Genomic DNA, 20,006 nt, shown 5'->3' with positions numbered 1-20,006 from the left:
AGGGCGGAGGAAGGGGCGGCCGAGCTGAAGCGGGACCGAAACCCGTGCGAGGCCCGCCGCCGATCTGCATCCCAGGACGCTGTTCTGGCCCCCCCACCACCAACACAGCCTGTCTAGGCGGCCTCGTTGGGCTAGCTTCTTCTGACTTCCAGTCCCTCTGGGGCAGTGGTTCAAACTTCAATCACTGTAGTTGAGAGGCACAGATGTCGCCAACGACATGGTGTGTAACATTGGGTGTGTTCGCTCTTTCATATTTGTCAATACACCTTACGTACGCAGCTGGCAAGAGGCTTCTAGTTTGACTTCGCTCTCAGGTGTAACCTCGCACCACAGTTCGAGGCACACCTCATAGAACCTCAGCAGCCACATCCCTCGCCCAAGCAGCAACGAAGCTCACGACGCCGCAGCCATCACGGCACAACAACCACCCCAAGCGCCCTCATTCGTCCGCGCTAACCAAGAACACGACTTGTCCGCTGGGAATAAGCGCTAGAATGTTCGCACTGCGACCACTTCATCATAGCATCTCACAGATAATCAGCCTTATCCCCGAACCACCCTCTTTGCCGCCAGTGACCAACAGGAAGTCATCGCTATACACACACAAAAACGGTTGAATCACAACTGTCGCTGTTTCCAAATCGAGCATAACGCACATGATTGGCCCTCGCCGAGTTGGGGTCCTTGAAGACTATAGTTCTCGAAGCTCCTTAAATCCTACTTCTGAAGTTTGTACCATTGCACACGTGACCATGGAACAGGGGGGAAATGAGAATGCACCAGAGGACTGTGGTGCATTTTGCACCTGCACCAAGCCTCTCAACAGACCAGTGGTCAGTAGGGTGATTGTTCCAATATTTTTAATAGGAGTGCGTCATGTAGCTCATTTGTCTCTCGTAGCCGAGCCTTAGGGCTCATATGTTCACTACCACTGCGCCATCTAGATCAAACCCAAGTTAGCCAGTAAGACAATCGCCAGTTACGATCGGGAAAAACAGATTAAGCCAACCTGCAAGTCACGTGAAAGAACAAAGCAAAGCCAAAGCAGAGAAAACCAGAGGTATTATTCTGTCATGTTTAACTACAGAAATCCAATTCCGTATGCCAGCACCATTGCTGAAGCCTTCCTTGGCCCAAAACCAATAACAGCCGGACCCATGCAAGCCCCCTTGTCGGGCGCTTTTCCAGTGCATATCCAGCCCCAAACTCCTGACCGTGTCATCCTTTTTGGCCAACCATGATGTGCCAGCCCAATTACGCCTTCCCACGGCGGGAAGTCCTGGGTATTTGCCGTGGGGCCTGAGAGTAATAATGCAAAGAACAAACCCAAACCCAAAAACGAACAAACACAAACAAAAACAAACAACGTATTGCCGGAAAGTCAAGTTGGTTCCCTCACAGGTGCTTGACCAGCTTGCGGTACTTCTCCAAGGCAATGTTGCGCTCCTTCTCCTTGAAGCGCAGGCGCTGGTCCTCGTCGAAGGTGATGGCGCCGGCATCAAGGCCGGCCTCGCGGCCCTTGACGGGCTGGGCGACGTCGAACATGTTGCGGAGCAGGGTCTTGTGGGGCGCGCCCGAGCAGTCGGCCTCGTACAGCAGCCACTCGCCGAGGCTGGCGAGGCGGGCCGGGTCGCGCGGCTTGAGCGAGTCGCCATACGTGCAGCTCAACCGTGCGAAGCACACCACCATCATGACCCACGCGATGGCGTCCGACGCCGTCGTCGACGCCCCCGGCTGCCGGAACTCGACGCTGCCGAACCCGTCGCCCTCGCTCACTAGTGACGCTAGGTTCCACCGGAAGCCCGAGTGCGCAAAGTCGGCCGTGCGGCCCAGCGCCGCGCCCGTGGCCGAGTCCGCCGCGCACCAGTTCATGCACGCGCCCAGCTGCGCGAACGACTTCTGCGCCACGATGCTCTCGAAGCACTCGGTCGTCGACAGCCGGCCCATGTGCGCGTTGTGGCGGTTGCTCTTGGCCCACACGGAGCGGCGGCGGTAAGGGGGCACCAGCGCGTCGAAGCAGCGCTCAAAGTAGACGGCGCTCTTGGCGAGGGCCTTGGCCTGCGACAGGCGCCAGAAGCCGCACGCGGGCACGACGTGAATGCTAGTGCTGCACTAGTGCGTGGCCGTGACCTCGAAGCTGTGGTGTAGCGTCTGCAGCACGCCGCGCAAATGCAGCATCCACGTGTCGTGGCGCGAGAAGCGCCAGAAGGGTGACACGAGCTTGACGCCGAACTTATGGTCGCGCGGATGCGATGGGATGGCCAGGTCCTTGGCCACGGTCCACTCTGTCTGGCTCTAGGCCTTGGTGCCGGCCACGTGGTTGGCGATTCCCGACTTGACCAGCCGCGCGCTGATCTCCTCCTCGACGCCCGCGCTGCTCGCGTGCTTGTACGTGCGGCTGCGGACTACCAGCCCCAGCTCGATGCAGAACCGGAAGTCGGGCACCTTGGGCTGCTGGGGGCGGGGGGCTTGGTCCTTGTGGATCTTATGGACCTCCGGAACGGGGTCGAATCGGACGTGGGCGACCTTGTAATTGTGAGGCATTGTGGAGTGTGAACGGATGATACCGTAAGTGATAGTTGGGGTTGAAGAGTGTGGACCTTGAAGATTGGGTCTGTCTTGGGTGATGACACTGTGTTGCTGTGTCGGTTGTTGACTCGAAGTTGGTGATGTGAAGCTGGTGATATGCGCAAAGGTGTAGTCTGCTCTTATACACACTCAAGCTAATGGATGTATAAGGCAGGAAGCCAGGCAGCAGGCACTCCACTTGATCGTCACTCTGGGATGCGAGGTGGCGACAAATACAATGAATGCAACGTGATGTTTGAAGTGATCGTCGCTTCTGTCAGACAGTCCAGGCATCTGAGTCTGTGGGTGCCCAAGGTCTCTATATAGTTCCACCAGAGCACATGGGCAGCGGTCTGTCGGATGCGCAGCAAAGTTTCACTGCATCTGCCTGGGGGCTAGGACGACGGGGACGCCAGTGCCTCATTTGACACGCCGGCCGGGTGCCTCTCCCGGCGATGGCTCATCGGGGAGGGCTCCAAAATCCCCAACAGGGCCAAGCGGCACAAATCTGGGGAGGGGGATCCACTCCGCAGCCTCACCCACAAATGAGGACGCGCGGACGGGGCAGGCAGAACGAAAGGTGAAATAGACCGAAACCAAGCTGGGCTAAGCGCATTGCGCACCGTGCAAGGATTGCAAGGATTGACGAACAAGAGACAGCCCGCACTTTGTACTATTGTCTCCACTGTGCGAGTGCGGCCGAACCCCGCAAAGCTTGACGTGGAAGGTGCACCAGATTGGACAGTGTGAGAATGGTCATGAGGACACTAAGCGCACTGTCCGTCATAAGACGCGCAGGCTGCAGCGTGGAATTAGAGGCCTCGGGGTGCAGAGGCGACGGACACAGAGCGGAGGCATTAACAGTGCACAGCCACTAAAACTACCCGCTGTCAGGACTCTGGTCGGGTCCCCCTCCTCGCTGGCCGATGGACAGAGGCCGCCTGGCGGCTATGGTGACGAACTCCAAACCGATAACACGGTGGCTATGTTTCCCGGATTGGCCCCCGTGTTTTTCGGCTTCACAAATCCCTACCGTTGCCTCCGGGATTGGCCCCAGCGCCTCACAGGAACGGCCTCTAGCCTGCCTTAGGAATCCGACAGAACGGCACCGGCCTGAATAGGCCCACCGTGTGGGCGGACAGTGGACTCCGTTGTTTCTCCCAGCTCGTCGGAGCCGCCAGTAGGTCCAGGGCAGGCTGGAACATGAGCGGCCAGGTCTTGGGCCAGGTAGCTAAAAATGTCCCCAGGAACAGACGCGCGACACCAGGCTACTGGATTGAATCACTGCTGTCGGTTTTCGACACCGATCGCAGAGAAGAACACGACGCAGATTGCCTAGTCGGGTAAGGCAGAGTTTATTTTGGTGCCTGGTCGCACATACGAGCCAACCGCGTGTTTCACTGTGTCGTCGGCGTTGGAAACCCCGGCCCCAGATTAGAAGCCTCGTCTACGTCTTCTAGACCAGAACCATCTTAATTCGTTCTAGATATCGGGAAGCGTCGACGTGGTCTCTGGACAATCCGACACCGGTGCCTGAATCTGTCCCAAGTCGCCACGAATGGCTCTACTCTAGGACACGGCAGGCAAGATCACGAACTTTGGACAAAGCCTGCCGGAAGCTGTCGCATGGCTTAGCAAGCGACTCGGACAGCGACACAGACGCACCTAGCTCAGTCATTGTGCAGTGTTGATAACCGCCACGTCGCACGGGCGAGCAAGACACACTCAACAAACATCGTGCCAAGACACATTTACGCCTAAGGCTCTCGGATACGCATGGCAGCAGCCTTGGTGATAGCTGTGCCCGTCTCACCGCAAGCACCGGACCACACTTCCGAGGGTGAGACGGCGTCTGCGACCAGCCTCAACCCAAATGCTGTTTCACCTAGCCGGGTTACAATCGGACGCCAGTTTTGCATCGAAACAAACAACAATACGGCATCTTTATCTCTTTCCCCGGGTCCAATTGCCACACCGCGGAGATTCGACACGCAGCCATGCCGACACCGACGCTGTAGAGGAACGTGGCCACTTCAAAGTGAATCGAATGATGCATGACCTGACTCGGGCATCGCGCCATCAACGCTGCACGACTATTTCAATTGTGGCACCGCATCCGGCCCGGTGCCGATGACGGGCAGCGGCGGACTACTGCGATGCAGAGTTGCAAACAACGGCTCTTGATTAAATACTTTGACGAACTTGGCCAGTCATTCGTCAGGTAATTAATTAGCCATGGCGGCCAGATATCTGCATGATTTGTAGGCCCACCATTGATTCTTCTTCCCCTTGCCCACCAATGGGCCTATATCCTGTTTCGGTTCGAGAATCGATGTCGTGCCTCTTGTGCGTTGTCCTTCCAAGAAGCTACTGCAATGCACGCGGGTGGATTGTTGATCCTGCTGCCTGCTACTCCGCATTAAAGCTTTAGAGGCTATGCTATTAGGCACACGTCACAGTCACAAGATATTCGTTCCCAGACTAGGCATCTGCTCGTGTTGATCTGGCTGCGTTTCAAAGTCGGCCGCCCATGGCGAGCTTGTCTGTCTCTTTGTTTCCCACCACGAATCTTGCGCTAGTTGGAGTGGCTGGATGATTTCTGGTTCAAGGCCTGCCAATTGCGTTTCCCTTGGTGTCATTGGGCCACTGGAAGTCTGGGCCCTAGATAGTCCAGACCACAACATCTGTAGGCAAATGCAACCACTGCGATATCGTCGAACCTCAACTCTAGTGCACCAAGCACAAGTCTAATTCATACAAAGCCAACTAGGTACAAGAAGATTGCTCCCTGCCTATCCGGTAAGACTGCCGATAAAAACTGCCGGTGCAACCAGTCACGCCGGGGGCTGTCAACGAGCAAACCGGTTCAGCTATGCTCTGAGTCACTCCAAATTCTTTCCCACACCCACAACAAAGTCGTTGAACACCTTGACTCACATGGTCAGCATGCGTGAATTCCAATATTCCGCAATAGTTATATCTCAACCACGCAGATAACCAACCCTTCTCTCTCCAAATCTCCCATCACACCACATCACCATCCATTTCTTTGTCTATGCCTTGACCTTCTTCCGGGGGCGCAGCTCGGCGGCGTACAGCTTGAAGAATTCGTCGGGCTCGGTGGCCTGGACGCCCGTGACGAACTGGAAAGCCGTCGTCGCCACGTAGTTGGTCTTGCCCTCGCGCACCAGGCTGTAATAGTCGAGGATGTACTCCTGCTCCAACTTGTCGCTCTCGGACTGCACCGACAGGATGCGCTTCGCCTCGGATCTAGTTACGTATGCTCCGTCAGACGGGTGCGTCTCTTGTGGGCAAGCGCGCATTGAAAATATGGAATGAGACGGACATGGGGATGTTCTCAAAGTCGAGCGTCGCGCCAATCGCTTTGCTCGCTGCCTCGGGGAGCTCGTCGCCTGCGTACAGCAACGGGCCTAGGTAGACAGGCACGGAGCTGCGGTCAGCGAATTTCCTTTTCCGTCTTGTTCGGTCTGGTATTCAAAGCGTATTACCTGTCATGACCATCATCTAGCCGCGGTGCCTGTCGTCGAATCCGTGCTTACCCTTGCCGGCGAGAACGTGAGCCGCAAGGTGCGGGACGTTCTAGATTTGCAGGACACGCGTGTTAGCAGATGGGTTGCTGTGTCCAGCCAGGACTGTTCGAAGGGCCAGAACAATTGGCGGCGGGCACGCACACCGAGGGCGACGGGCGCAAACTTGTTGGACTCGCCGATGGGTAGTGGCAGCACGCTCTCGACCTTGGCCTGCTCCGAGTACAGCAGCAGGTTCTCGGCGTAGAAGCCGGCGCTTTGGCCGAGGTGGTCTCGTTAGCTCTGTTTTTTTATGCCTCCCTTTTTTCGGCAACAGCAAATCGCGCACCGGATGATGCAGACCGAGTGCCCCGTAGCAGTGCCCGTGTCGCCCTTAGTCGACAGCATGGCCGTCTCAATGTCGATGAACTGGCGCAGGCGGGGCTGCCGCACCGGGTCCGCGTAGTCGCAGCCGGCGGAGCTAATGAGTAGCACGCTAGGCACGCCGGCCTTCTTAGCCGCGTGCACCAGCTCGAGCGTGATCTCGCACTTGTCGAGGCGTGTGGGTGGAATCAGGCAGATGGTATCGCAGCCCGTCTGCTTGAGCGTCGTGATGACGGCCCGCTCGCGGCCCGGCTTGTGGGTGACGACGTTGACGCCAAGCGACTCGAGCTCCTTGATCTTGGGCGCCGACGGGTTCATGGTCAGGCCCGTCAGGCTGTCGACCTGGGACGAGAACTTGGACTCCTTCATGAGCAGCTCGGCAACGAGGAAGCCTGTCTGGCCTTCAACCGCCGTGAGGCAGATATTGCGAGACATTATTGCCATCTGGGGCAGTAAGACGATACGATGGCGGCAGACGGATCTAATGCAAGCGTAGGAAAGAAGTTGGACCTTCTTTTCACGGCAGCCAGCTATTTTTGAACGTGATCAGTTCGGCTTGTGCCTTCGGTGCCCGTTTGGTTGCATTGTATCCAAAGTGCCCATTCCTTGCGTCACGAAGACTGTCTGCAGTGAATGATTCATGATGCCGACCTACCCCTGCTTTCGACGTCAATATGAAGATCTCCCGTCCCAATTGACTAGGTCCGTCTTGTGATTTGTCAATCTCTTCTGGGTCAGTCAGCAAGCCCATTCCCATAGCCTAACAGGACGCTTCACGCATCAGCGATGAAGGCAGCACCCCGCTCCCCTTGCGTTGAAGCAGGCTGGTCAACATGCTGGACTTTTCCTCCACAAAGTTCAACGATAGAATTGTTTGTCTACGGGCTACTGCACATGTAGACGAGAATTAGATAGATGTTGCGAGAAATCCGGGAGCAGAAACGGGTGGTCGCATGACCACAGGCTCATGTCTCGCGAGGATAAAGAACCGAATGGAGAATTTCCTTCGTTTTGATGAAAATCTGTTTGACATCTCGACATCACTTTCCACATGGCTGTGTCATCCTAGACACTGGCTAAGCAGTCGTTACAAGCATGTAGACACAGCTCGACACCTTGACTCGCAGGTTGTCCTGCCCCGACGGACACGCTGGCCCCCGATTCGCCGATGCCAGTCACCCAGCCGTATTCCTTGCTCGACACTAGACCAAAGAGGCACGTCTTTATGGCCCAAGATGACCCCAGACTGGAGTGTCAGTGCAACGTCGGTTAGGTCTCGCGCCGCTGGTCGGGAACATGGCGCACCGAATCCGATATTGCTGACCAATACCCCGATGAAATCACACAGCAACTGAGCAATGGCTCCGTATTCGAGGAAGAGAGGTACGCCGAGGGCAGCGGCCATCGGTGTTTATAGTCTCAATCCCGTCTCGACGACGGATGAACTGCTGCTAACGCCGCTAAGTCCGGCGAGCCTCGGCTCGACGTTGACATAGAGACGTTATTTATATTACATATTGGGATCTCTTTAATGGAAAGAAGACAGGAGATACACAGTACCCTTTGACATTCACTAACCTTGACCTAGCCTCGAATCCCGTTCCATGTAAACCGCCCCTTGCCAACCATGTCAGCCTCCGCAACCTCGCCCGGCCGCCTGCTGCGTCTCACGCTCCAGATCTACACCAAGAAGGAAACGCCGCTGGAGGAAGGAGAGAAGTTCTCGCGCGAGTACCTCTCCAAGGTCGCTAGCATCCATGCCAGGAACGGCATTGAGATATATCAAATGGTTGTGGCGAGTATTAGCCTCAGCCTTCCCCGTAGAAGTCCTACTCACGCAGCAGCATTGTCTCGCTACGCATAGGTCTACACGCCAGCACCGTTCCGCGAGGCACTCGACGGCATGAACCGGCGCAACAAGCGCGGCTGGGTGATCGACGTGCGTTCCGGAGTCTCCATTTCCACAACCGAACCCGTCCACGTCCGCGCTTGCTGACAGTAACCCCCTATGTCAACAGGACCACGACATCACGGTCGAGTTCTACTTCCGCAGCTTTGCCGAGCTCACCCGGGTCAACCAGGACCCCGAGTTCCAGGCCCTGCAGGCAGCCGAGGGGCCCTACGTCAACCTCGTCCACACCGTCGCCGCGAAGGTACAAAGAAGACATGTCACGTAGTCGATATCTCGAGGAAAGGCGTACGGCCTGAAATCTTTGATTATTGCGAAAGAGTAGAGATTTTTTCCGAAAAGCTAGGAAAAGGGGAAAAAGAACGCCCATCCGTTAGATCAGATAGGGCAAGCCAGCCACTTTATATAAGATGGTCGGTAAAGAAATAAAGAAGGAGGACACTGGGTTAACACTGGGTTACAATAGGTTAGGGGTATATCATCTTTTGGACACCTGTAAAAAAACCCCTTATTCCTGGGCCACTTATCTCCGCGTCAAAATTCACATTGTGTATGAACCCGAGCTATTACAGCTCAACTATGAGTTTCTCGCAAATTTGCGCGGCAGGATCCGGCTCGCTAAGTACACCCCGTCCGGGATTTGGGTGGCCCCCCCCCCCCCCCCCCCCCCCCCCCAAAAAAAAAACCCATCCCAATTTGTACTAGACCGGACAGAAATTGAAAATTAGGAATTGATTCAACTGGGCGCTTGTTAGATCGCCAGCAACACAGCAGCTGTCAGACTGCAACAACACTTTTAGGATTATGTGCACCAGAGTGAATTGCTTCTATTCTCCTGTTCCAGTCTTTCCACAAAAGACCCTCTCTTATACTTCCTTATGTGGCAATTACATGACGGTCCAGTGGCGAAGATTAGGCATCGCAGATTCCAGCACCTTATAGGCCATTCCATCTGACAGCAGCAATAGTTAGAGGCAATTCAGGCAAATGTTTAGAGAAGCTTGTAGTCGATGCGCTGACTTCAAGAGCGATCTCCTACTTTATTTGCCCTGCTTTATTTGCCCGTTAGACTCTTCTATATACGCTTAACGTTATATTTAGTTAAGTTTCAAATACCCGTACCCCCCCTCAGCTTTGACAGTGATATTATAGGAGCCAAGGTAGCGTATTTAATAAGTATTAGCTTACCACTAGAAGAGGCGTTAATAATATGCCGAAGAGGGAGCATTAAAAAGAACTACATACTGAAGACGATGGAAAATATAAGTATTATTACTAATAGGTAGATGTAAAGGAAGGGCAGGTACGCCGGATCAAGGTGGTCACAATGGAAGCAATAAGAAGGGTGAGCAATGACTGGCAATGGTGTAAGACTTCAACCTGGCCCTCGTAAAGGAAGGTAGGCGAGGGCTGCTGCTTATATATATAGTTGGGGGACCAAGTCCCGTGTATACTGTGGAAGCGTGGAGCCACAGTGCAGGCGGCGCTGCCAGCTGGTGGCAGGTGGTAGGCGCGCATAGGTGTGCGCGTAAGACAGGGAGTGTGTGGGTTGGGGTGCTCTTTCCTTACAACTATCTCCCCCTCCGTAGGTCGACGTCCCCGTCGATCCTTCTCTATACAGCACGGTTGCCCCTTTTAGTCGTCCTATTTCCTTCGCTGGGTTCCCAGGTACTGTACTCTGCTGGCCGGCCTGCTTATTTGACCAAAAATCTCCTTTCTTTTCCCATATCCTTATATTCCACAATATCCTCTACTTCCCACTCTTCCTCTCCATCTACTAGCTCTAGCAGTTGCAGTACTTTCTGGCCCTCGGCTTTTGACTACTTTTCCAATAGGGAGATGGGGAAGATATCGTGTAAGACTGTGTATTTGGCTAGTAAGTGGACTCGGTAGGCCTAGTGTGGCAAGGGGCAACCACAGGCGCTGTGGGTGCGGCTTGGAACAGGATGTGGCCCTGTGGGTGCTGAAAAAGTCTATTCTCAACACAATAATTAACTATGGCTTCGAAGGTCCTTACCCTTCTCAATCGTTAGCCAGATGTGTCTATCTGAATACAGAGGCCCTTTGAGGATCGATGTTCCTGTCATTCCGAATGATAACCTTGCTGCGAAACCTTCCCTGCCATGGTGGCCTGATCCTGCTCAATTGGCATAGGTGAAGGTTGTATGTCTGAACCTTGATAAGCTATTTCCCGGAATCATCGACGTTCAATGGGTTGCGGCGCATTCAAGGTGCCAGGGCGCATCTGATGAGCCGTGGAGCAGTTCAGAGTGCCGAGGCGCATCTTGCTGAGCCGCGGTGCCGTTCAGAGTGCCGAGGGCATTCTGATGAGCCGCGGTGTGATGAGCCGCGGGGTGATAAGCCGCGGTGTTGTTCCAGGTGCCAGGGCGTTCCGCGTGTGACACCTAGCTGCTAATCCTTTCCATCACTTTGACTAGGATAAATCTCGGTGCCAGCTTTCTTCCAGCCTTAAATCGGAAATTCTGCATTGAGAGCCTGACAGTCTCTCCTAGTTTGAATTCAATCTACTAGTGCCAAGCGTCTTAGTACTTCTTCTACGAGTCTATAGCCTTCTGCCAATAGTAGTACATTTTCTCCCATACTTGGGTTAGCTTGCTTAGCCGTTCATGTTACAATATGGACAACAGGTCTACGGAGCTAGGCCCGGCCTAGGATTGTGGGGGTCTGGACGGCAGGTAAGAGATGACAGGAGACAAGGAGTATCGTGCACAAATTGCGAAAGACAGGCTTTCAACACACAACCAATGTATGCTTAACCAGATGCATTGATAGCTGCAGAACCGTTCTCCAGAGAGAGCGTGCTGCCAGCTCCTATATAGAACTATGAGCAACCAATCAGAGTTCCTGCCTTACATGCTCAGTGCACCTTGGCAATGGCCCCACTGAGAACTCCCTAATTGGATGCACCTTCTCTTAGCGAGAGCCCCACCCTAAGTGCCGTTCCAGCCAATCCGCAGCGGGCGGGCAACGCCTCTGCACCTTTGAACCAGGATCGTAACAGTTCATAGACCCATTGGATCTTTAGTTGCGCTAAGGGTATATAATCCGCTATCTAGAAGTGGTAGCTATATAAGGCCTCTAATGGGCTCATACTAATAGTTGTATAGTTACTATTGTTATACGTAAATTCGGCTTCTAGAAGGAGTAATGCCTTCTAGGCCTCTTCGTTGAAATGCCGTGTGATGAACTACGCCTATTCTGGGTTAGTCATAGCTCTGAAAGTGGGGCCGGCCAATAGGGATGACGAGACAGGCATGCGGGGCAGGGACCCGCATTTGCTCTGTGCGGTGGGGTACGGAGCAACGGTTTGGTTGGCTCTACGGGGTTGCTCTGTAGCTCCGCCAGGGAGCAACGGAGCAACGACCTGATTGGCCCGCCCTAGATAGATATATACGACGACCGTAGCCACGGTCTTAGATAGTTCTTGCTGGGTTCTTCAAGCAAGCAATACACATTCGCTGCACTCATACATTTTGAGTGGCATTCCGATTTGACTGTATTACCCGTGCGATAGGAGCTTGCCCTTTGTTCTATCTTCATAATTACCAACCCTAGCATTCTGTGGAGCCCGTGCTCCCTTATAGACAGACGACCCTAATAGTCGAGTGGTTTGTACTATGCCGGATAACCTGAATTCGTGGGTGGTTGGTTAGTGATTGGATTGGTTTTATATTCTTCTTCCACCTTGCCTTTCCTTCTCATTTCTCATCTTTCCTATTTCATTTTTTTATTTTCTTTTTCTCCCCTGGAACCCCCCCTAAAATTGCACACGGCCAACGATGCGTGACCGCTGCAAACGGACAACGGAGTCGGCATCTACATCCGCGGGTTTGGGGGGCTCCCTTCTCTCAGCGGTTTTTTATTATCGTTTTCCCCGTGAAAAGAGTCGAACAGATTGATGGCCCCTGGGTCAACAGTTGTACCACCGCTCCACCTTTTTGAATACCGTCGCCGAAACCCCATTTAGTTAACCCTAAATCGTCGATGCATGACCAACTGTACGTCTACGCGGGCGAGTTGCTGCCAAGGGGCTCGAGGAGTAGCGCCCTTTGTCCATTTTATTAGACACGGCCATAACAGATTAGTACGTCCACGCCCCGCAAAGGCTTATAGCCTCAGTGTCGAGCAGCTCACATGCGACAGGCTCCTTTTATGTCTCTGTGTCACCTCTGGACCCGCTCTCTTTCACTGTTGCCCAAAGGCTTGAGCCAGTGTTTCGGGGCCGTATCTTGCTGTCGGAAATATTCGCACTCACGTCCCGTTAGGAATTTAGGATGGTATGTGCGCTCGGCTGCGAAAATGCGACAGTTGCTGAACTCAACATATCGCCTCGGCTGTCTTCTGCCTAGATTAACAAGACCTTCCTTCGTCACTACAATCATGATAGACAGCTAGATCGATACTCGAGATCTTTGTGGCATAACAGTAAGCAGTAAGGAATAATTAGGTCTAGTGACGCCGTGCCGTGTCCTGTACAAGTTCGATGTTGAATTATCTAAGCGATGCTCCCCTCAGCTCCGTAAATTCGCCCATCTCCTTGCGTTCCAGCTTCGCGATCTCCCTGACGAGTCGTGACGGGTGCAATAACATAGAGCTAAGCATCACAACCAACATGGGCACCGCGTCAAAAACATAGACAAACACCTCGTGGGTCGCCACGAAACCGTCCGTACCCCCCAAGTACTCCGCCCCGCGCACCACACTCCGGACAACGAGCATCACGGCGGCGACCTCGAGCACGACAAAGTGACCCAGCCAGTTAACACCAGGGTCAGCCAGCATAGCCTTGGACTTGGAGGGATTGTGACGCAGGCGCGCGTGAAGGCGTGCGCAGAGGACGATAAACACAACCAGGGCCAGCAGCTGCACGAGCAGGCCGACCAGCACGATAATTTTGCTCAGGCGCTGGGCCTCGGGCGTGCCGCTCGCGGGCAGCACAGTGCCAATCAGCTGAGTGAAGATAGCGACCACGTCGGCGACCACGAAGCCCTTGGTCGGCGAGCAGGTGCAGCAGCACGCATAGCAGCACCGGCTACAACAGCCGCGGGAGTCGCGCCCACGACCAGACCGGAACTCTACCCCTTCGAGCAGCGCGGCGGCGACGCATCCAAGCGTCATATATACGGTTGCAGCGAGAAGGGGCGGCGCCACGAGCAGGAGCATGCTTTGCAGGAGCCAGGGGTCGAGGTCCGTGGGATCAGAGTGAGCTCGGGCGCGCTCTAAGTAGCCGAAGATTAGACCTGTTGTTTAGAAAAGATGGGTGGTCAGTGTCTGGTGTGAGAGTGATAGAGAGAATGCAAGCCGGGTATTCACAGATCCCTCCGAGAATAAATGGGATATATGTCCATGCCCGGAGCCAGGCGAGGTAGACGACGTGTCCGAGCGTCGCTAGCGCGAATAAGGCGAGAAAGAGGTATGCGGCGACGTTGCTCGGCCGATATTCCCAGAATACGACCACCATGGTGCCATCAATCACGGGACCGAACGGCGGGCCATCGTTGAGAACCATATTGGTCAGTGTGTACGGATTCTGCAAGATGTGAAGGCCTATGCTTAACCTCCCTCAGTGCTAGGTCTCGATGTACAACGACGTTGCTGGCTGTGGCGAGTCGAAGGGGGTAATGCAGGAGTCGATATGGTAGGAAATTTGCTGGAATGGGGGAATTCAAATTCTAGAAATACAAGTGAAGCAAATAGAGGTCGTCTTGGTGTTAATTAGTGCGGTGCAAGTAGCGTCGACCCACTACATGACTAGAATTCCGAAAAATGCGATTTTTCGCTTCTAGGGCGGGTCCCCACCATGGGGCCCTGAAACTCGAGTCATGCGGGCCAATTCAATCTTCGCCAATTCCTTTTTCTTTTCTTTTCGCATCTGAATGCGAAAAATAAACCACCCCCGTTTCAACTTGTCTCCCCTACTGAGAATGGCGTCCGCGTCATTGGCGAGCAAGCAGTCCATCCGACCGCACCGCAAATCTCGGACTGGCTGCAGCACCTGCAAACGCCGTAAAGTCAAGGTCGGTAGGACTATCTCATCCTCCACAAGCCACCTGGGCGTTTTACGTCCCCCTTGCTTGTTCATGCCCATTTGCCTTCTGTACCATTGCGTTGCTTATTTTACGGATCCGATCATAACCGCTTCCAGTGTGATGAGAAGAAACCATGCAGCAACTGCGTCAACTTTAGTCTTCCCTGCAATCTCGTCCCGGAAACCTCCCACCTCGTGCAGGGAACAGCTCCAGTCCCTCGCCGTGGTCGGGGCCGGCCTCGGAAGGTCTGGGCAGGTGAGTGCTCCTGACGTCTAGGTCATGCTGCGGTGCACTCTCCAACCGCCTGCTCAGCCGCAGGCTCCCCAACAGGTACGGCATCCCCGCTTTCCGGTACCACGCCTACCATGCCTACACGCAATCCCCAGACCGTAGAGGTCGACCCGGCGCCGCCCCTAGATGTCAACAATGTCGAGCTGCTTCTTCACTTTCTCACCACCACGGCTGAGACCTTGGCAGGCCCGGGCTCCCACATGCTCGAGTTCTGGAAGCGCAACGCGCCACACATCGGTCTGAGCCACAACTTTGTGCTGCACCTCATCTTTGCCTTGGCCGCATTCCACCTCGCCTATCTGGCCAGGTACGTGAGCAGTCCGGGCGAAGGATGCGCATCCGCCCAACCGTGCCGCCGTAGAAGCCGCGGGGAGTACTTGTCCCTCGCGCAGCAGCATCTCACGGTCGGGCTGTCCGGGTTCTCAGCACAGCTCACCCGGGCTAGTCCCGAAAACTGCGGGGCCCTGTACCTCGGTGCCGTGCTGACAAGCTACTGTACATTCGCGGCCGGGCCGACGAGTTCCAAAGACCTACTGGTTGGTACAGCCAACGACGCTCGGGACCCGGTCGGTAGCGACAGTAATAGCCCGTGGATGCCATTCGTCTACGGCGTGCGGCTCATGCACGAAACTTTCAGCCCGGACGTGCTCTTCACCGGGTCTATGGCGCCACTGAACGGGGGCTCACCGAGGAGACTGTTGGAAGATCCTATATACGTGCGTGATGGCTTCCCCCGGCTGGACTGGGAGGCGGCACTGGATGGGTTGAGGGCGTATATTGCGAGGGTTGGCTGGCGCGGGGAAGACCAGCAAGTCGGGGCGCCGTCTGCCCTTCCGGAGCGACCGGAGGCAGAACCTACCAAGAAGTCCATATCTCTCCACGCGCTTGACGGCCTCATTGGGATCTATGCGGCGACGTACGGACGTCAAGGCTCTGACGGCGAGATAACTTATGATGGGCCGTCCGAGAATCAGTTCATTTTCGGGTGGCTCTACCGCATGGACCGAGCGTTCGTGTCGAGCGTGAGGAGGCGGGAGCCGTGTGCTATACTGGTGCTAGCACATTATGCTGTGCTGCTAAACGCAGAGACCATTCCGGGGGCGTGGTACGTCGAGAGTTGGAGGCAGCATATCATTGAGGCGGTCGATGACTTTCTCATCGAAGATGAGCACAGGAACTGGATGCGGTGGCCTATGGAGCAGGTCGTTCCCGAAAAGAGTGCCGTGGTTGGGACTGCCGTTTTCTGATGGCCAGTCAATCAGGTTCCGCGCTCGGGCTACCATCTTGTGCCACGACCAACAAGCCTAGGTACCGGCCACTTCACTGTTAAAGTCACCATGTCTTGATAAATACACCGCATCCTCCCCTGCTTGGTTATTTTCGACTTCCTCCTTCCCTCTCCTCCACCCCGGTTCCGGGCCGTACTTCTGCCAATAAGACACTCTGCAAATGCACGCGGCCGGCGTGGCCTACATATCGCCATCCTTGGCCTACTTCTAACCGCCTTCCCCCTCATTGCGGTGTCCGCCTGGCCTTCCCTCGTCGCAGTATCACGGGCCTATGAGGGCACAACCACTCCCACTCCTACTGCTCACGGTTTCTAAGGCATCCCCAAACATCGGTATAAATGCAATGCTTACTTTCGTCTGCTGCCATAGGCAGTCAAAGCCGACCGCCGTTCCTAGCACCTACCACATCCTGTTGCGTACAGCGAAGTCAATGGAAAATGCAGGTAATGTGTTAATAGTGCTCCTTCTGTGTGTGTTGCAGGCGCGGAAAGCGCGTGCCTTGCAATGTTTTTCCTGTATCAGGCAGTGAGCCCAGCAGTATAACTAAACCTCAGCACCATGCCGTGTGTAGTTTTTTGGAGCACCCGTTCTACGTCACAGAATGCGCGTGCCTTGCAGTGGTTTTTCCTGCATTAGGCGGTGAGCCCGTTGGTATGGCTAAATCTCGGAACCATGCCGTGTGTGGTCTTTTGGAGCACCCATTCTACGTGACACCATGCATGTCTGCCTGAGGCAGCGAAAACAGTTCACCGGTGCGGGCAGACGGATTAGAGTAGGTACAATCCCGGCTACCACTGTAACGATGAATTTCTAACTAGGACAGTATTGTCTTCGTCCACGGCCTAGGGTCCAACCCCGACACGACGTGGCGGGCGGCGAAACATGCGACGGCGGCCAATACGCCCGAAGAAGCGACGACGGACGGCGAGTGGTTCGTGAACTGGGTCAGCGACTTTCTCCCCGGCGATATCCTTCCGGCGGCCAGCACCGATTTTCGCATGTTCTTTTACAATTACGACTCATACTGGAAGAGGGATGCGGTGTACACACGGTTAACAAACCTCGGGAATGAACTCCTTGAGCATATTAATGGGGGGATCCGTGTGTCCGAGACGGTGAGCACTGAAGATTGGGCTTGGCTTTAGAGTATTGCTGACGCGCTCCGGCCCTAGGAGCGAAGCCGGAACTTGATCTTCGTGGCATACAGCTTTGGCGGTCTGGTTGTCAAACGGGTAAGCCGACAAACTACTCTGGATAACGGCGTATACTAATTGTAATAGGCACTTGTTCAAGCCCACGCGAGTCGAGACTTTGGCCACATCGCTGAGCACACCAAGGCGATCTTGTTCCTAGGCACACCGCATTGTGGGACCAGTTTTGGCCCATGGGGCTGGCTAGCGGCACAAGCTCTCCAGCCGCTTGGGTCGAACCCGTTCCTCCTAGCCAACTTGGAATACGATTCTATTTCGTTGCATGATCTGCATAAGGAGTTTATGGCGATTGCCCGAGATGACTTACGTGTTTTTAACTTTTTCGAGAAGCGGCCGACGCGAATTCTCCGGTTGTGGTTTATTCAGTGGCAGCGACTTGTAAGTAGCACGTCAGCGTTAGCCTGGATAGAGCGCGCTAATAATAGATCTAGTACGTCCGTGAGCAGTCCGCCACATATGAAGGCCAAAACGTCCGAAACATTGGCCTGTCCGTCGACCATTACGGGCTTAATAAGTTTGGGTCGAAAAGCGAAAGTTATCAGATAATACTTTCGAAGCTTGTTGAAGTAACGAGATCCTCCGCCCGGCCGGTGAAGCATTACTACGCCGTCCCGCTTGAGACAGCACATACATATACGGAGCGAGTCGAGCTGTCGACGGAACTCGAGCGAAAGCTGAAGCTACGGCACGAGACAGCAAGCGTTCCGTACGCGGTCGCTCTTTACGGACTAGGTGGTACCGGCAAGTCCCAGCTGGCGCTAGATTACGCCGAGAAGCACAGAGATCAATACAGCCCGATTCTTTGGATTGAGGCAACGGACGAAGAAGCGGTAAGATCCAGCTTCCAAAGATGTGCTGCGGAGCTAGGGCTTCCGGTGGAGCACATTGAGAAACAGGGATCGGTCCATACGGACGCAACGGTCCAGGCGGTACTCCGATGGCTTCGTGATAGAACAGAGACGGACGACGAGTGCCTGGTGATTGTCGATAATGCTGACGATGTCAGTTGGGGGATCCAAAAGGTCATGCCAAAGGGGAGGCGGGGAAGTATCATCACCACCAGCCAAGACTGCTGGAGTGTGAAGCTGGTCTCTGGGGGTTGCGAACAGGTTCAAGTTGGCTCTATGTCTTCATTAGAGGCAGCGGGACTTCTTTTCCAACATCTGCGGCTCGACGCAGAGTCGGCTTCTGAGGGGATCCAAGAAAGCTGCAACAGGGTGGCGGAAAAGCTCGGATACCTAGCGCTTGCCATCGATCTTGCAGGAGCCTATATCGCCGAAAACTCCTCGACCGAACAAGCTCTGCGACAATATCTGGCAGATTACGACAGACACCGCGACGAGCTCCTACAGACGAACGATTTTCGGGGGCTGCGACCGACGGAAAAGACAGTATGGACCGTATGGGACACCACATTCGAGAAGATCTCGAAGGAGCACTCACGTCTTCGGCCTGACTTGCTGCTGACGTTTCTTACGTATTTTAAGAGCAGCATTATTCAGGACGAGATGTTTCGTCTAGCTAGTCTTGGCATATCAGCGATCAACGTTGGGCTAGGTAAGGAGGTAGTTGAGAAGATACCTACCGAGCTCCAGAATTTTTTTTCATCCGGCGATGGCGGTTGGGATAGTTTTGCCTATCGACAGGCCCGCGATGTACTACTCCGCTATAGCCTGTTACAGCGAGTGGAGGGAGATTGGACTGGCGTGACGATGCATGGCCTGGTTCGGTGGCGGACAACTCAGAGCGACCAAAGTCAGTCGTGGCGGTGGTGGTATATGGTTTTTGTTCTCGCGGCGTGCTCCCGGAGCGTAGAGGAGGAACAGCCTGAGTTCCGTCGACACCTGGTTGGACACCTCCCAGATATTAATGAGGATTACGGTGATAGGGGCAAGGATCTATTAAGGCACCAAAGCTTTATCGGGGCTATGTTAGGAAGAATATATTACGATGAGGGCCGGTGGGAGGAGGCCGAGAAGCTAGGGGTGCAGGTGATGGAGACTCGCAAGACCAAGCTCGGGGCCGATCACCCAGATACGCTGACAAGCATGGCTAACCTAGCGTCGACATTTTGGAACCAGGGCCGGTGGGAGGAGGTCGAGAAGCTAGATGTGCAGGTGATGGAGACTCACAAGGCCAAGCTCGGGGCCGATCACCCTTCTACGCTGACGAGCATGGCCAATCTAGCGTCGACATACAGGAACCAGGGCCGGTGGGAGGAGGCCGAGAAGCTAGAGGTGCAGGTGATGGAGACGAGTAAGACCAAGCTCGGGGCCGATCATCCAGATACGCTAACGAGCATGAACAACCTCGCTTTTACCTGGGAGAGCCAAGGTCGACGCGTAGATGCTTTAGTACTAATGAAGGGCTGTGCCCAGGCTCAGCGGCGAGTGCTTGGCGAAGAGCATCCAGACACGCTATCGTCTTTAGCCGCCGTCGCTAAGTGGAGTATCTAGAATGTACGTTGTTGTTTCGTTTATACCGTCAAATCGGAGGGTTCTTGACGCACGAAAAGTGTAGATAGCTTCAGTTCGTAGAGCGCTGGTGGGAGCCCCACTGATGGCGTTTGGCGCTAGCCGGACGCATCGGGTTAGACTCGCGCTAGCGCACGGGCCACGTTGGGCACGTAACACTGGCGGGTCTGGGGTTTCTTTTGGAAATGCCCCGCGCCCACCAAGCTTAAGTAGTTATCACCTTTCACAGAGATTACGTTAGGCGCACAGGTCGGCTCCCACTAACGTAATCTACCACCTAGCGAGCCACACCACCTTAGCGAG

At 54.7% G+C, this 20,006-nt stretch overlaps 5 protein-coding genes across 5 annotated transcripts; 2 read left to right on the top strand and 3 right to left on the bottom strand.

Moving 5' to 3' along the window:
- Window positions 1-1,395: 1,395 nt before the first annotated feature.
- B0T26DRAFT_745587 (uncharacterized protein) lies at window positions 1,396-2,544 on the bottom strand (the record flags this gene model as incomplete). The annotated part of the gene is made up of 3 exons (XM_060444580.1): window positions 1,396-2,058; window positions 2,131-2,295; window positions 2,341-2,544. The coding sequence occupies 3 exons, from the start codon at window positions 2,542-2,544 to the stop codon at window positions 1,396-1,398; spliced, it is 1,032 nt and encodes a 343-aa protein (XP_060302429.1).
- Window positions 2,545-5,621: 3,077 nt separating this feature from the next.
- On the bottom strand, window positions 5,622-6,914 carry B0T26DRAFT_669954 (uncharacterized protein; the record flags this gene model as incomplete). The annotated part of the gene is made up of 5 exons (XM_060439126.1): window positions 5,622-5,838; window positions 5,915-6,056; window positions 6,129-6,168; window positions 6,261-6,372; window positions 6,445-6,914. 5 exons carry the CDS (start codon window positions 6,912-6,914, stop codon window positions 5,622-5,624), a joined length of 981 nt encoding a protein of 326 aa, XP_060302428.1.
- A 926-nt stretch (window positions 6,915-7,840) lies between these two features.
- Window positions 7,841-9,000, top strand: B0T26DRAFT_684797 (uncharacterized protein). Its single transcript, XM_060440854.1, has 3 exons — window positions 7,841-8,268; window positions 8,344-8,418; window positions 8,498-9,000. The coding sequence occupies exons 1-3, from the start codon at window positions 8,107-8,109 to the stop codon at window positions 8,654-8,656; spliced, it is 396 nt and encodes a 131-aa protein (XP_060302427.1). The 5' UTR covers window positions 7,841-8,106; the 3' UTR covers window positions 8,657-9,000.
- A 3,736-nt stretch (window positions 9,001-12,736) lies between these two features.
- Window positions 12,737-14,227, bottom strand: B0T26DRAFT_684793 (RTA1 like protein-domain-containing protein). The gene is made up of 2 exons (XM_060440853.1): window positions 13,725-14,227; window positions 12,737-13,651 (listed from the first exon to the last, which is right to left on the bottom strand). The coding sequence occupies exons 1-2, from the start codon at window positions 13,916-13,918 to the stop codon at window positions 12,901-12,903; spliced, it is 945 nt and encodes a 314-aa protein (XP_060302426.1). The 5' UTR covers window positions 13,919-14,227; the 3' UTR covers window positions 12,737-12,900.
- Window positions 14,228-14,333: 106 nt separating this feature from the next.
- B0T26DRAFT_635002 (uncharacterized protein) lies at window positions 14,334-15,976 on the top strand (the record flags this gene model as incomplete). The annotated part of the gene is made up of 3 exons (XM_060436681.1): window positions 14,334-14,426; window positions 14,652-14,697; window positions 14,751-15,976. The coding sequence occupies 3 exons, from the start codon at window positions 14,334-14,336 to the stop codon at window positions 15,974-15,976; spliced, it is 1,365 nt and encodes a 454-aa protein (XP_060302425.1).
- Window positions 15,977-20,006: the final 4,030 nt, after the last annotated feature.

This window comes from Lasiosphaeria miniovina (genome assembly GCF_030549165.1).
Source record: "Lasiosphaeria miniovina strain SMH2392-1A chromosome Unknown B0T26scaffold_1, whole genome shotgun sequence".
NCBI classification, from domain to species: Eukaryota; Fungi; Ascomycota; class Sordariomycetes; order Sordariales; family Lasiosphaeriaceae; genus Lasiosphaeria; species Lasiosphaeria miniovina.
The sequence above is the reverse complement of the archived record's forward strand: the minus strand, read 5'-3'. Positions and strand labels throughout refer to the sequence as shown.